We start from the raw sequence: 11,658 nt of genomic DNA, 5'->3' as shown, positions 1-11,658 counted from the left end.
GACTCCCTCCAATTGGCACTTGTCTTGTGTCTACCCCCCAAAAATAGCTGTTAGCGACCTCTAACATTTTCTCGGAGACTTTTTGCAAGATGATCTGCAACATCCCTGTTAATGCGACCACCTACTAGTGATGCCCTGCTTAATTGCGGAAGAAAGGGGTTCTCTACTCTCGTTTTTAAGAAAGGTGCTAAACTTTAAAGCCTAAAGGGAGAACATGTGGAACCTGGATTGTGGAAGAAAGGTGCTAAACGGGTCCCAATGTCAGAAGAGAACCCCTCGTGCGTCCTTACTCCTTCCACTGTCCACATGGGAAAATGGCAGACCTCTCGTGGGCCCGGCGACTTTTGTGCCACCGAGGAAGTTCGTGCACGTCAGACAACGTTCCTGTCAGACGCGTCCGTCTGACCAGTCCCGACACCTACGGTCTACCTATTCGTGAGTACTTTTATAGTAGTGAACTTGTAAGAAGCGAGCAGAAGACGGGAGAAGGGAACGTTGAGTTGTGAGCAGAAAGCAGCCATGGCGGCCTCCCTGCGGACTGGAGGGGCTTTGCGATCCTTTGCATTCCAACCACCACTCCATGGACACGCGGGCCTGCTCAAACCTTGTCGTTCGCACGTGCGATGCTGCTCCTCCGATTCTGAATCCCCTCCTCACGCCATCCGGATCGCCGCCATCGCTGGCTCCTTTCGGAAAGCTTCCACCAATCAAGGCCTTGTTCGCGCAGGTATGCTTCTTTTACAACCACAGTATTTGCTCTGCCGCGAGGCCATACGCTAGCCCTGATTGCACTCAAGTTCCAAAACCCTCTCACGTGAATATGAAGGTACATTTCTTCTGATTGCTTGTTTACATCGTCTGATTTGTGGAAGCTCCAGATTCGAGTAGTAATTAGCGTAAACAGAAGGGCACAGTATCGATTAAACGTCCGGACAAACAAGATTTAAGAGTTGAGAGAAGAGTCACACGACTAATGTTGTCGACCTTGCAAGGTTTTTTGACCGCTGTTGTTTCAACCTTGCATCTAGAGAAGTAAAACAAAGCAGACAACAGAAGCACTCGGTGAGGTCATGAAGGCGATGCAACTCTTGGAATTTGGATGTCAATAACTGAGATTCGTGCTAGTGTTTTGCTACCTTGTTCATGTTTTCTTAGTCAATTTGATCAAGTCAATGCAATGAGCCTTGCTTGGGCCGGACTAATTTTAGTTTGTTGCTGATAAGGGATCTAAAATGTGGATCAAATAATCTCAAAGACCAAGGATGATATAGCTCAGGCACATTGAAATAGATCATTTATCCAGTCAAGTGTAGGCATGCTGATTCCACAAGCTAGTAGATTGGGTATATGTCATGTTTCAATAGATGCTCGTAGACATTGGGTCTCCTCAGGATGAACCTACTCTTCTTCAGGTCAAGGACCAAAGTGCTCTTGCCATAGTCACATGGAACAGAGAATGGGGAATGGGAATGGGAACAAGAAATGCGATTGATGGGGAGGCCCCATTTAAGAAAATGGAGGGAATGGGAAATTTAGATTCGATAATTGTAGAAAATTTTCATAATTTTGCAATAAACAACTTTACAAGTACTCAAAGACACTAGCACACTTTAAACATTGTGTAGATGGGTTTCGCCTTAGAAGCAGTGATTGAGAGAGAGAGAGAGAAGGGGGGGGGGGGGGAGGAAGAAGGGAGAGACCCACCTAAGGAGCAGCAATTGATGGTTTTGGACTTCAAAATGAGGGAGGGAGGTTGGTTAAAGTTGAATGCATGGCGACCAGAAGGTCTTAGCTTCAATGCCTACATTCCATATAGTCAATGTGTAGAAAAAAAGAGATATTTGAACCCGAGTCAATGGTTTACTTAGATAAGTGGCTTATCACTTAGGGAGGGAGGATAGAAACATGGAAGCCCATTTTCTAGCTTCCCATCCCAATCTCATCATGTCCCTCTATCATCCTAGTCCCAACCCATGTTAGGGCCACCTCTCATATTGATAGGGGATGTCAACTCATGTCTTGTCCCTATTCTTGCCCTCATCCCCAAAATCCATCCCATGTTACTTTGTGAGAGAGAGAGAGAGAGAGAGAGAGAGAGAGAGAGAGAGAGAGAGAGAGAGAGGTGTGCGTTAGGACAAATAGTCTGCACTTTCCTGATCCTCATGAATCGAGATGGGTTGAGACAGGTTGAGGGAGCTAGTGGGTACATCGATAGATGCCCGATATTCTTTCCATAATGCACATAGAAAGAACAAACCTTACAATATTTCGATTGCACCACGTGTAGGGGTTGAGTCTTATATCAACTTTCTTCATCATTTAGGTGAGATCATATTCTTTTACGAGTGGGTTGCACATCTTTACCAACTTCTTCCTCCCTAGCCTCAATGTTGTTTCTCTCTTCATGCATAAGTGATGCATGCTCACAACTTACTCAAGGCATAAAAGTTGGAGACATCTAGCTATTCCTTGTGGAAGGTGAAAGTTTGTCAACACCTATGAGATTTGGATGTTTGTGTCTTGACCTATTTTCCACTTTATTTCTACACCTGACGATGGTGCATCTTAGGATTAGGCTAATTTGTGGGACAAGGTCAATACTAGAGTTTTGGTATTTATTTGTCTTAATTGAAATGTAGTATGCTGATTCATGTGAAAGATCCTAAGATTGCAGCAATTGGTATGGACTAACCTCAAGAACCTTGAGGAGGTTTGCACTTACTCTCATCAGCTCAGATTGGAGATGGGGCTTCTTTAGATATCCCCATTTGAGTCTCCTACCATGAGGGAGCACATTAAGATGATGGAGTAGATTCCTTTTGAGTTGTAGTCATGTGGTCGAATGGTGGATTTGAAAGGCTTGCAGTCACTTCGCTTAACAATCTCTCCTACCCTAGGTTTGATATCTTTTATATCGATTTGCTCAGTTCACAAGCCCGTGAGACTTTGACTTCGGAGGAGTTGGTTTTGTTAGTGCATGAGTAGGAGGCGTAGCATTCAAAGGCCTCTAGTGGATTGGGAGTGATTACCAAGGTTGTCATTGTGGGTTCTAGTGGGGGAGATAGAAAAAAAAAAGGGTGAAAAAAAAAAGGATAGCAAAGGGAAGAAAGAGAAGGATCTTCCAAGAGGTGTCCTTATTGTAGAAAGGGTACTCGTATGAAGGACTACCATGCATGAGTGGAGGTAGGCCATGGAGGAGCAGCTTGATTCACTAATTAGAATCACACTTGAGTTCTTGGTGTCTCCTCAAAGATGTCATTGAAGTGAGGTGGACCTTTAAGGTAAAGGTCCACTCAAACGGTTTCATGGACAAGTATGAGATCCTCTTAGTAGCCAAAGGTTTTTAGCATGAGGATGGTGACTCATAGTAACATGGAATGGGGGATGAGAGCCGGGATGGGGTCGGGGATGGGGAATAGCTAAAAGCAAGGAATGGGGACGGGGGGTGGAATGGGGAGGGAAGGAGACCACATACATAAATAGCATTTGAAAATATATGCATGTGATGTGGTGGGTGGATGTGTGGGTATAGTGATAGGGGATGTTCATTTTGTAGCTTCCCGTTCCAGTCCCATCCCGTCCCAATACCGTCACAGTCCCATCCCCATGTTAGAGCCCCCTCTCATGGTAACAGGGGATGTCAATTCATTATTCATGTCCCCCTCTCCATTCCCATCCTTGTCTTCAAAACCAATTCTATGTTACTATGTGTGTGGGTGAATGTGTATTACCAAAGAACATATACATGTGCATGTATCCATACATGTATTTTTCATTGTAGAAAAACGGCATGTGTAATGTAGGCTTATTTGATTCGACTTCATACAAAATATGCTGATTTTATATGTGTATGTGTTACAAAAGGGGTAGTCCTTGGAAGAAGTCCCACAAAAAAACCCACCCAAAAACCACCCCTCCAAAGGACACGTACTATAAGAAAAGGGGGTAGGGGATGGCCGAGACAACGAGATGGCTGTTGGGGATGGGACAGGGGATATCCCCCATCCCATTTCAGCACATCTGTTCGGAATGGCATTCTTGTGTTTTGAGGCCTCGGGACGGCTGTTCTGTAATAACCCTTTTGTATATCAATTGTTACCAAGACATATTGGCTCAATGATTCCAAATTATTTTGATGCTCATGTACTTTGAAAGGCAATTTGTATTATTTAAGTGTTTCAAAATATGACTAAATGTTCATCTTTTCTATTTAAGGGTGGTCAATGGCCAGAATGCCCTACAATTATACTTGGGTTGTCATTGACGAGATATCCAAGAGAAATTAAGAGTTTAGTTGGATGGTCAAATTGATTAGAAAGCTCATATGACTAAGACTTTTACACTCAGATAGTTACATTGACTCTAGAAGCCATATAATTAGTGGTTTTAGAAAGTGAAACCAATTGCTTATGATCAAAGAAATAAACCATGAACCTATATAATGAAGCTCTTCAAAAGCTAAATTAGGCAACTCCTAAAATTTAGGAGGTTACTATTTTTTGGAAGTTGCTCAAATGGAAATTATGTTCACGTCAAAGGCTTCCAAATTTCGCAAGGAACAATTTTGTCTTTAGCAACTATCTCAAATTTTTAACCATTTAAGGGATTTTTAGAGTAGAAGGTTTGGAAGCTTCTTTCTCTAGAAGAGTAACATGTGGCATCTAGCAAACACTTGTTATTTGTAGCCTCTACTTTCCATTTTTGAGTACCCAAGCTCCACGCCTACATATTTGAGGTCTCTTTTCATTTGAAACAAGCTCGTATGCTGAAATTTCACCCACATGCTTTGTACTTTACTATCTATTTCTCAACCAGGAAACACTTTCTACTTAGCTTGATCTAATCCAAGCACTAAAGAAGAAAATCAACTTGCTATTTGGAGTTTACTGAAATTACCCTAATTTTCACAATTGCAACAAATTAGCCTTTTTGTATATGGTTTAGGCACTTGGTGCCCGTAGTTTTGTTTCAATAAATTTTTGTAAAGGGGGAGGGGCCAGTTCCTCTCTCAATATGGTGTCGACTCTCTCTCTCTCTCTCTCTCTCTCCTGATTTTCATGGTGATAATTGATCGAGTTGGTTAAGTTCAAAGTATTTTCATTCTCTTGTTATTCCCTGCACTTACATGTTCCTTGTTACCATGTGGTGACTACAAAGAGACTTGTGCTCCTATTACCTGCATGATCATTATCTGGTTGGTCCTCGCCCTTGGCTCCCATTATGAGCGACCCATTTATCAAATAGACATTAAGGTGCCTTGTGAATGGAGAGATTCAAGGGTTGGTTAATGTGGAGCAGCTCAAGGGATATTCATTCTAGGATAGGAGGGTCGTGTTTTACATTTGCTAAAGGCCCTTTAGAGCTTGATGCAAGTGTCTCTAGCTTAGTATTCTAGGATAGACTCTAGCTTTTATTTCACAAGGATTCATTTGCTAGCTTGATGCGAACTTCTAGTTCTATGGAACTGATTCTCTTTTACACTTTATTATCTTGAGATTTGTACGTAGATGACTTGTTTTTTACATGGTCTTACACTACCAAGGTGGTTGCTGTAATGGTTGAGCTTCATTGCACTTCTAAGATGACTAACTTGAGCCAATAACACTATCCGCTTGGCATGGAGATTATATCTATGATGAGCATGGGATTTTCCTTTCTCAATAGAAGTATTTTTAGGAGATCATTTTCTACATTTGGCATCACTGAGTATATCCCTTCTACCGTTCCCATGGATTTGAAATCCAAGCTTATGTATAATGATGGTTTGGAGCTTACAGTTGCCACCAGATATCGATAGTTGGCTGGGTTCCTTTGTACATTACCAATACCAAGGCCGGTATTGCCTTTCTTTCCCTTAAAGAAAAGCAGATCATCTCATTTTCTCTTTCTAAGTTTCCATATCTCTTTACCACTCATTGGTAGTTCAGCATGTCATGCTTTGTAGAGTTGCATTCTGTGCACATACAGAACGTTCTGTATGGTACCGTTCCATACAGGATCTATGTGTTTGTTCTGTTCGAAAAAAGTGGCCATTTCTTGCTTGTAGATACAACCGTTGGTGCCCCTTTTTGACTGTTTTTTCCGACTGTTTGAAGTTTTAAACTTCTCTTTTTTTCACACTCCTCCCTTCATGTCACATGAATCATACTCTCTCCTCTTCTCCCTCACCTCAAGGCTTACCCCTTATAAAAGGGTAGCCCCCTACCCCCTATCTCACCACACAAATCAGTTTGCAACTTGCTCATCTTCTTTCAGCCTCCATCTTCTTCAACTTTTAGGCATCCTACTCCCCCCCCTCTCTCTCTCTCTCTCTCTCTCTCTCTCTCTCTCTCTTTAGTGATGATGGAAATGTCATTAGTGATGGGGACTTTGGTGGTGTTTGAGGCCTCTTCTAGTGAGGGTGACTCTCCACCTTCTGATGCATTTGGGCTTGATGATGAGTCCTCATGAGTGATGAGCCATTTTGTATTTTGTCATTTGGAGTCTTTTTATGAGCATTGAGTGATACACTATAGCATTTGCCATGGCAAATGTCATTTTGTATCTTTTTTCTCTCACTCAATTGAACATCTTATGGTTTGTCCGACTCTAGTTTTAAGTTGCAACTCTTATATGGCCTTGCAATTGTTGTCTAAACTCAAATCCATGGAAACTTGTGCTTTATATGTATTTTTAAAATGAATGTACGAAACAATATATTTTATTCTCAAAATTTTTGTGTACGCACTAAATCGCACATATTCACGGACTAAACATATTGTACTAAATGTACAAAACCACTCTGATGCTTTGGTATCTTAAAGTGATGCATGTTTAATTTGGTGATGCAGATTGATGTTTAGAGCCGTAGTTTTGGAGCTGAAGTGTTGCTGTTCAGATTTTGCTGATCCCAGCTCTGTAACCAGCAAGAATCAGAGCATGCATGGCTTCCTCCAGATGCGTGCATGCATGCCTCAGTCATTTGTGAAGGTTTTTGCTGTAAGTTCAGTCAATGGACAGCAGATTGGAAGGGTTCCAGTGGTCTATGGTGGGGCTGAATTGCATTCGAATTGGGAATTAGGGTTTCTGGTTGCAAAGGACAGCAAGTTGTTCCAGATTTGTTAGGGATTGAGCGTTGATTTGCTGGAATTGAAGGAAATTTCAGTTGATCAAACTTGGAGGGATTTCGAGTTCTCAGCCTGATCTCTTTCTTCAGAGCATTTGCCGTTCTTTGTTACTTGAGCATCTTTTGGGTATAATAAACAAGGAATGTGCAAGGGGTGCCAAGGTTTTGGGGCCAATCAGTGTCAGCTGTGTCTTTTCATGAGGGCAGTCTAGCCCAAAGTTGGTATTGTGCTGAATTTCACTTAGTTTTTATCTAAGAATTGCTTGCTATCATCATCTTTAAATTAGGTTTTCATCACCCTTCTCAGAATAAAGGCTGGTTTCAAACCAGGTGTTATCATGTGCTTTGGTATCTTAGAGATACTAAATGTCTTCGCCATTTTGTAACATCAAGGCACTGCTCTTTAGGACTTTTTAGAGTTGAGATTGGGCTGGCAATATCTGTACTAGGTGCTCTCATGGGGATTACTGCTTCACTCTATGCTTGGACTAATTTGTTGGTCCAGTTTGAAGTACCCTATGGTTGCATGTTCTTTACCAGAGGCAGACTGTCAAACATGTTATGATGCTACCAGCTATTGCACCTTTGCTAGCTTCCTTATGAGTAAGGGTACCGCTAGGATTAGGCTACCATCATCTATGTTGATAGCCGTGCCATTGATGTAGCTTAGAACTATTGAGAACCAAGTGCCTGGAGTCATTATCATCTTACTTGTGAGCAGATGGAGCTGGTGACTCTTTGATTGGAGTACTCTCTCCACAGGACAATGTAATAGATGTTTTCACCAAGGCATTTGAAGATCTTTTGTATAGGGTGGGAATTGGACCACCATGATTGTACTCTTCTTGGGTCAGAGAAGAGAACCACATTTTTTTACCCCTGCTTTTATTGTATGGTATGCCATTTTGTAGCTCCTAAGCTATTTCGGGTTCATATTCCCCAATGTACCACTATCCCCAAGTTAGATATATTTTTCCTGGTCCATCTTTTCCCTCAGTTACAGGGTGGCCAGTTCTTATCACCTATTTATAGACTGCCACATGTACATAAGTTCTCATTGGTATTTTGTGCCTGGAGTTCACAGCTTAGGAGCCTCATTTGTCTCTGCTATTCTCTTGCATTCGTTCTCCTTTTGCTGTTTGCTCACCTTCTGTGCCTCTATTCCATCACATCTTGAAATCCCCTAGGTCATTCTTGGAATGCATCCATACTTTGGAAGCAGCCATTATATGATCTACTCATATTTCAAGATCAAGTACATGGTCCTATGCCAAGTCTAGTAGTTGATGGTCTCCCATTTTCCATTCATGCAAAATGGTACAACGCCATCACATTCCTTGTAGAGATGTGGCCACAGTTGCACATTCTCAATAATAAAAATTGTTATTTCATGAAATTGAGATGAAACCAAGTCCTATCAAAACAAAGCTGTTTGTACCTGGCAGTTCATGAACTGTTGAAGAAACTGAAAATGCAGCAAAGTGGAGGAAACACTGAGAGCACCATTACCTTTTCAACCTGTGGATGAGATGGGAGCTTCTCACGGATGTGATGGACAACACGTGCAACAGAACTGTGAAAATACAGCACCATCAGCAGGATAGCAACTTCTTATGACCAGAAAACAATCACAAATCAACTCAAGCAGCATGAGTGGTGGTGGCAGAAAATTGAGACCTCAAACAGCTATAATAACAGGGATCGGCAATAATGAAAATCAGGGCAGCAGTGATCATCATGAACAGCGGCAAATGAGCAGGAATTAACGTGTTGGAGTCTGAGACACCTCTGCAAAATCGAACTATATCCTACCTAAGCATGCCATTCTTGTACCTCATTATAGAGGAGAGTCGTCTGTCTCGTGTCTCATCATGTAGAAACATGGTCTCTCATATTCCTTCACAGGAATGTGGTCTATCGCATTCCCTACAAGAATCTCTCTTTTACACCCCACACAAGTTTAATTATACAATGCAAGATCAGAAATATGATACATGGATGAATATGCTTCACAGCAGTGCAGCTCTTGACGTACGGGGCTTTCCCTTACTTTGTTTCCGGAGTACAGTAGCTAAAGAGTGCAGTATTTGACTATAATGTATATAGTGATTTATATTTTTATCTTTTGGAGTGGTGACACTATGATTACTTGATGCACTGCCCGTTTGGTACAATTGAAGCACATAGTGGTCCCTATTTTCGTAACCAAGGGTTCTTGAATTTGCTTCATCTATATCCTTCCTAAGAATGCCATTCTTGTACCTCATCATGGAGGAGAGTGGTCTGTCTCGTGTCTCATCATGTAGAAACATGGTCTCTCATATTCCTTCACAGGAATGTGGTCCATCGCATTCCCCACAAGAATCCATATTTTACACCCCACACAAGAGTAATTATACAATGCAAGATCAGAAAGGTGATACATGGATTTATATGCTTCATGATGCATACAATGATTTATATTTCTATCTTTCGGAGTGGTGTTGCATTATGATTGCTTGATGCACTGCACTTTTGGTACGATTGAAGCACATAGTGGTCCCTATTTTCTTAACCAAGGGTTCTTGAATTTGCTTCATCTAATGTATGTAGGATCTTTCTTCCATTTTTTGCGTGTTTCTCAAGGTTGCTTACCTTAATCCACACTTATTAGTTTATACTCCTTGTTTCATTATACCTAAGAAAAGGAGGTGATTCATGGGAAACGTAGAAGAGTGACACTTGGGACAAAACAACTAATCAATGGATATCTCTTTTACGATGATAATGCAGACATAGATAATGATTATGGCATTCAGACTTTGGATAATCAAAATTTTTATAGCAAAACAAACACACACACACACACACACACACACACACACACCCCCACACACACACACCCTTTCGTTCCATTAGCAATGCTGGACATCTCTCCATCGACGATATCAAAATGAATGTTGTTTTTTCTCAATTTCTTAAATTTTTAGATAAGAATTTTTGTAAACCTTAATTCCCCTCCTAACTATATTAGTATCCCCTTCTCTAACCTTCTTCTAGCCTTAATAATGCAACCACTTTGTATATAATTGTATGCATTCTCGTCTCCACTACATATAATGATGCATATGCCTCTTTTCACATGTAATTGTTCCTTAGCCGGGGCAAAATTATTTGTCAGTGATCTGTCAAACCTTGTTAAAATTTCATCAAGTGGAGTATGAGACTGATTCAGTTATCACCTGGCAGCCATGGAGATTTCTAAAGACATACCTGGCATGGAAATTGAACCTCTTCAGATCTCCCATCTGCCATTCGTCAACACTGATCTTGAAGTAGGAGGTCACTTTCCTGATGGGGTTGAAGAGTTTCGTAGTAAAGTGCTCAAAGCTGATAGCATCCTCTTTGCATGTCCGGAGTACAATTATTCTTTTCCAGGTCTGAATCCTTCCTGTTTGTTCCGTTATTATACTTTTTGGTTATGGTAAGAATTGACGATCCAGCTTTTGTTTCGGTTGGCTCCCTTCATCTCACAGTATGTTTTTTAGTCTAGCTTCAGTTTCTTGGTTCTTTCTCTCCTGTGCTATGGCAGGGGTCTTAAAGAATGCCATCGATTGGGGTTCTCGAGGTCCTAACTGCTGGGCTGGTAAGCCTGCTGCACTAATGAGTGCAGGCGGTTTTATGGGTGGAGGTAGAAGCCAGTATCACTTGAGGCAGATTGGTGTATTTTTAGATCTTCATTTCTTGAATAAGCCAGAACTGTTTGTTCGGTCCTTTGAGCCCCCTGTAAAGTTTGATGCGGATGGCAATCTTGTCCACACAGACACCAGAGAACGCATCAAAGACTTGTTGTTGGCGTTACAGAAATGGACAATGCGGCTGCAAAGCAAGTAGCTGCATTGGATGTGTCGTACACTGCTCTTCATTCGGGGACCGGGCACTTCGTGCATTCAGAGACATGAGAGGGCTTCTCAAACAAGTAAACGGTTAATAGCGGCACGCATACTATCATGTAAAGTATTGTAGGCATAAATTTGATTTGACAGGATACGCACGTCTTGATTTAAAGCACCAACTCGGAGGATTTTGTGTTTCTGATTTGCATTTCGCATCTTGGTTCTGGAATTTCAGGGAGCACGATTAGGTGTATTGTATTAGCATACACTATTCTAAAGGCAGCACGATTCGTATTCACCTAAATTTGTTAGCATTGTTTGTTAGGGCATGTACTATTACACTAGTATAGTGGCGTAAGAGAGTGAATTTCAGGCTTTTAGTTGACCTAAGGGTTATATTTTTAGCACAGTCAAATACTCTCTTCTAAATAAACTCTTATGTCAGGGGTGGCTTTTAGGAGTGCATATATAACCTCGTATCTTGATTTAGGAAAAAAGGGCCTTGCTTTTAGTAAAGAAGGGATTGTTAATGAGATGCATCTAGGTTGTGCAAAGTGCAACATCCATAGCGCCCTAAGCCACACTTTGCACAGCAGGAGCATTGTTGATAATGCTTTCTTCTTCTTTCTTTGAGAGAGAGAGAGAGAGAGAGAGAGAGAGAGAGAGAGAGAGAGAATT

The 11,658-nt window shown here is 41.5% G+C and overlaps 1 protein-coding gene across 1 annotated transcript; it reads left to right on the top strand.

Annotated features, from left to right (window-relative positions):
• Nucleotides 1-430: 430 nt before the first annotated feature.
• Nucleotides 431-11,215, top strand: LOC148028657 (NADPH:quinone oxidoreductase-like). The gene is made up of 3 exons (XM_087687455.1): nucleotides 431-727; nucleotides 10,334-10,522; nucleotides 10,677-11,215. Exons 1-3 carry the CDS (start codon nucleotides 520-522, stop codon nucleotides 10,976-10,978), a joined length of 699 nt encoding a protein of 232 aa, XP_087543581.1. The 5' UTR covers nucleotides 431-519; the 3' UTR covers nucleotides 10,979-11,215.
• Nucleotides 11,216-11,658: the final 443 nt, after the last annotated feature.

The sequence above is a fragment of the Lygodium microphyllum genome, chromosome 11 (assembly GCF_053477565.2).
Source record: "Lygodium microphyllum isolate KBCC chromosome 11, Lygodium_microphyllum_v1.1.10, whole genome shotgun sequence".
In the NCBI taxonomy this organism is placed as follows: Eukaryota; Viridiplantae; Streptophyta; class Polypodiopsida; order Schizaeales; family Lygodiaceae; genus Lygodium; species Lygodium microphyllum.
Note: the sequence above shows the minus strand (reverse complement) of the source record. Positions and strands in the feature narration are given on the sequence as shown.

Bases quoted from the DNA above. Each gene is read 5' to 3' on its own strand.
- LOC148028657 (XM_087687455.1), top strand. From the start codon at position 520: ATGGCGGCCTCCCTGCGGACTGGAGGGGCTTTGCGATCCTTTGCATTC. The intron at 728-10,333 runs GTATGCTTCTTT...ATCACCTGGCAG, and splicing joins TCAAGGCCTTGTTCGCGCAG to CCATGGAGATTTCTAAAGAC. The intron at 10,523-10,676 runs GTCTGAATCCTT...GTGCTATGGCAG, and splicing joins GTACAATTATTCTTTTCCAG to GGGTCTTAAAGAATGCCATC.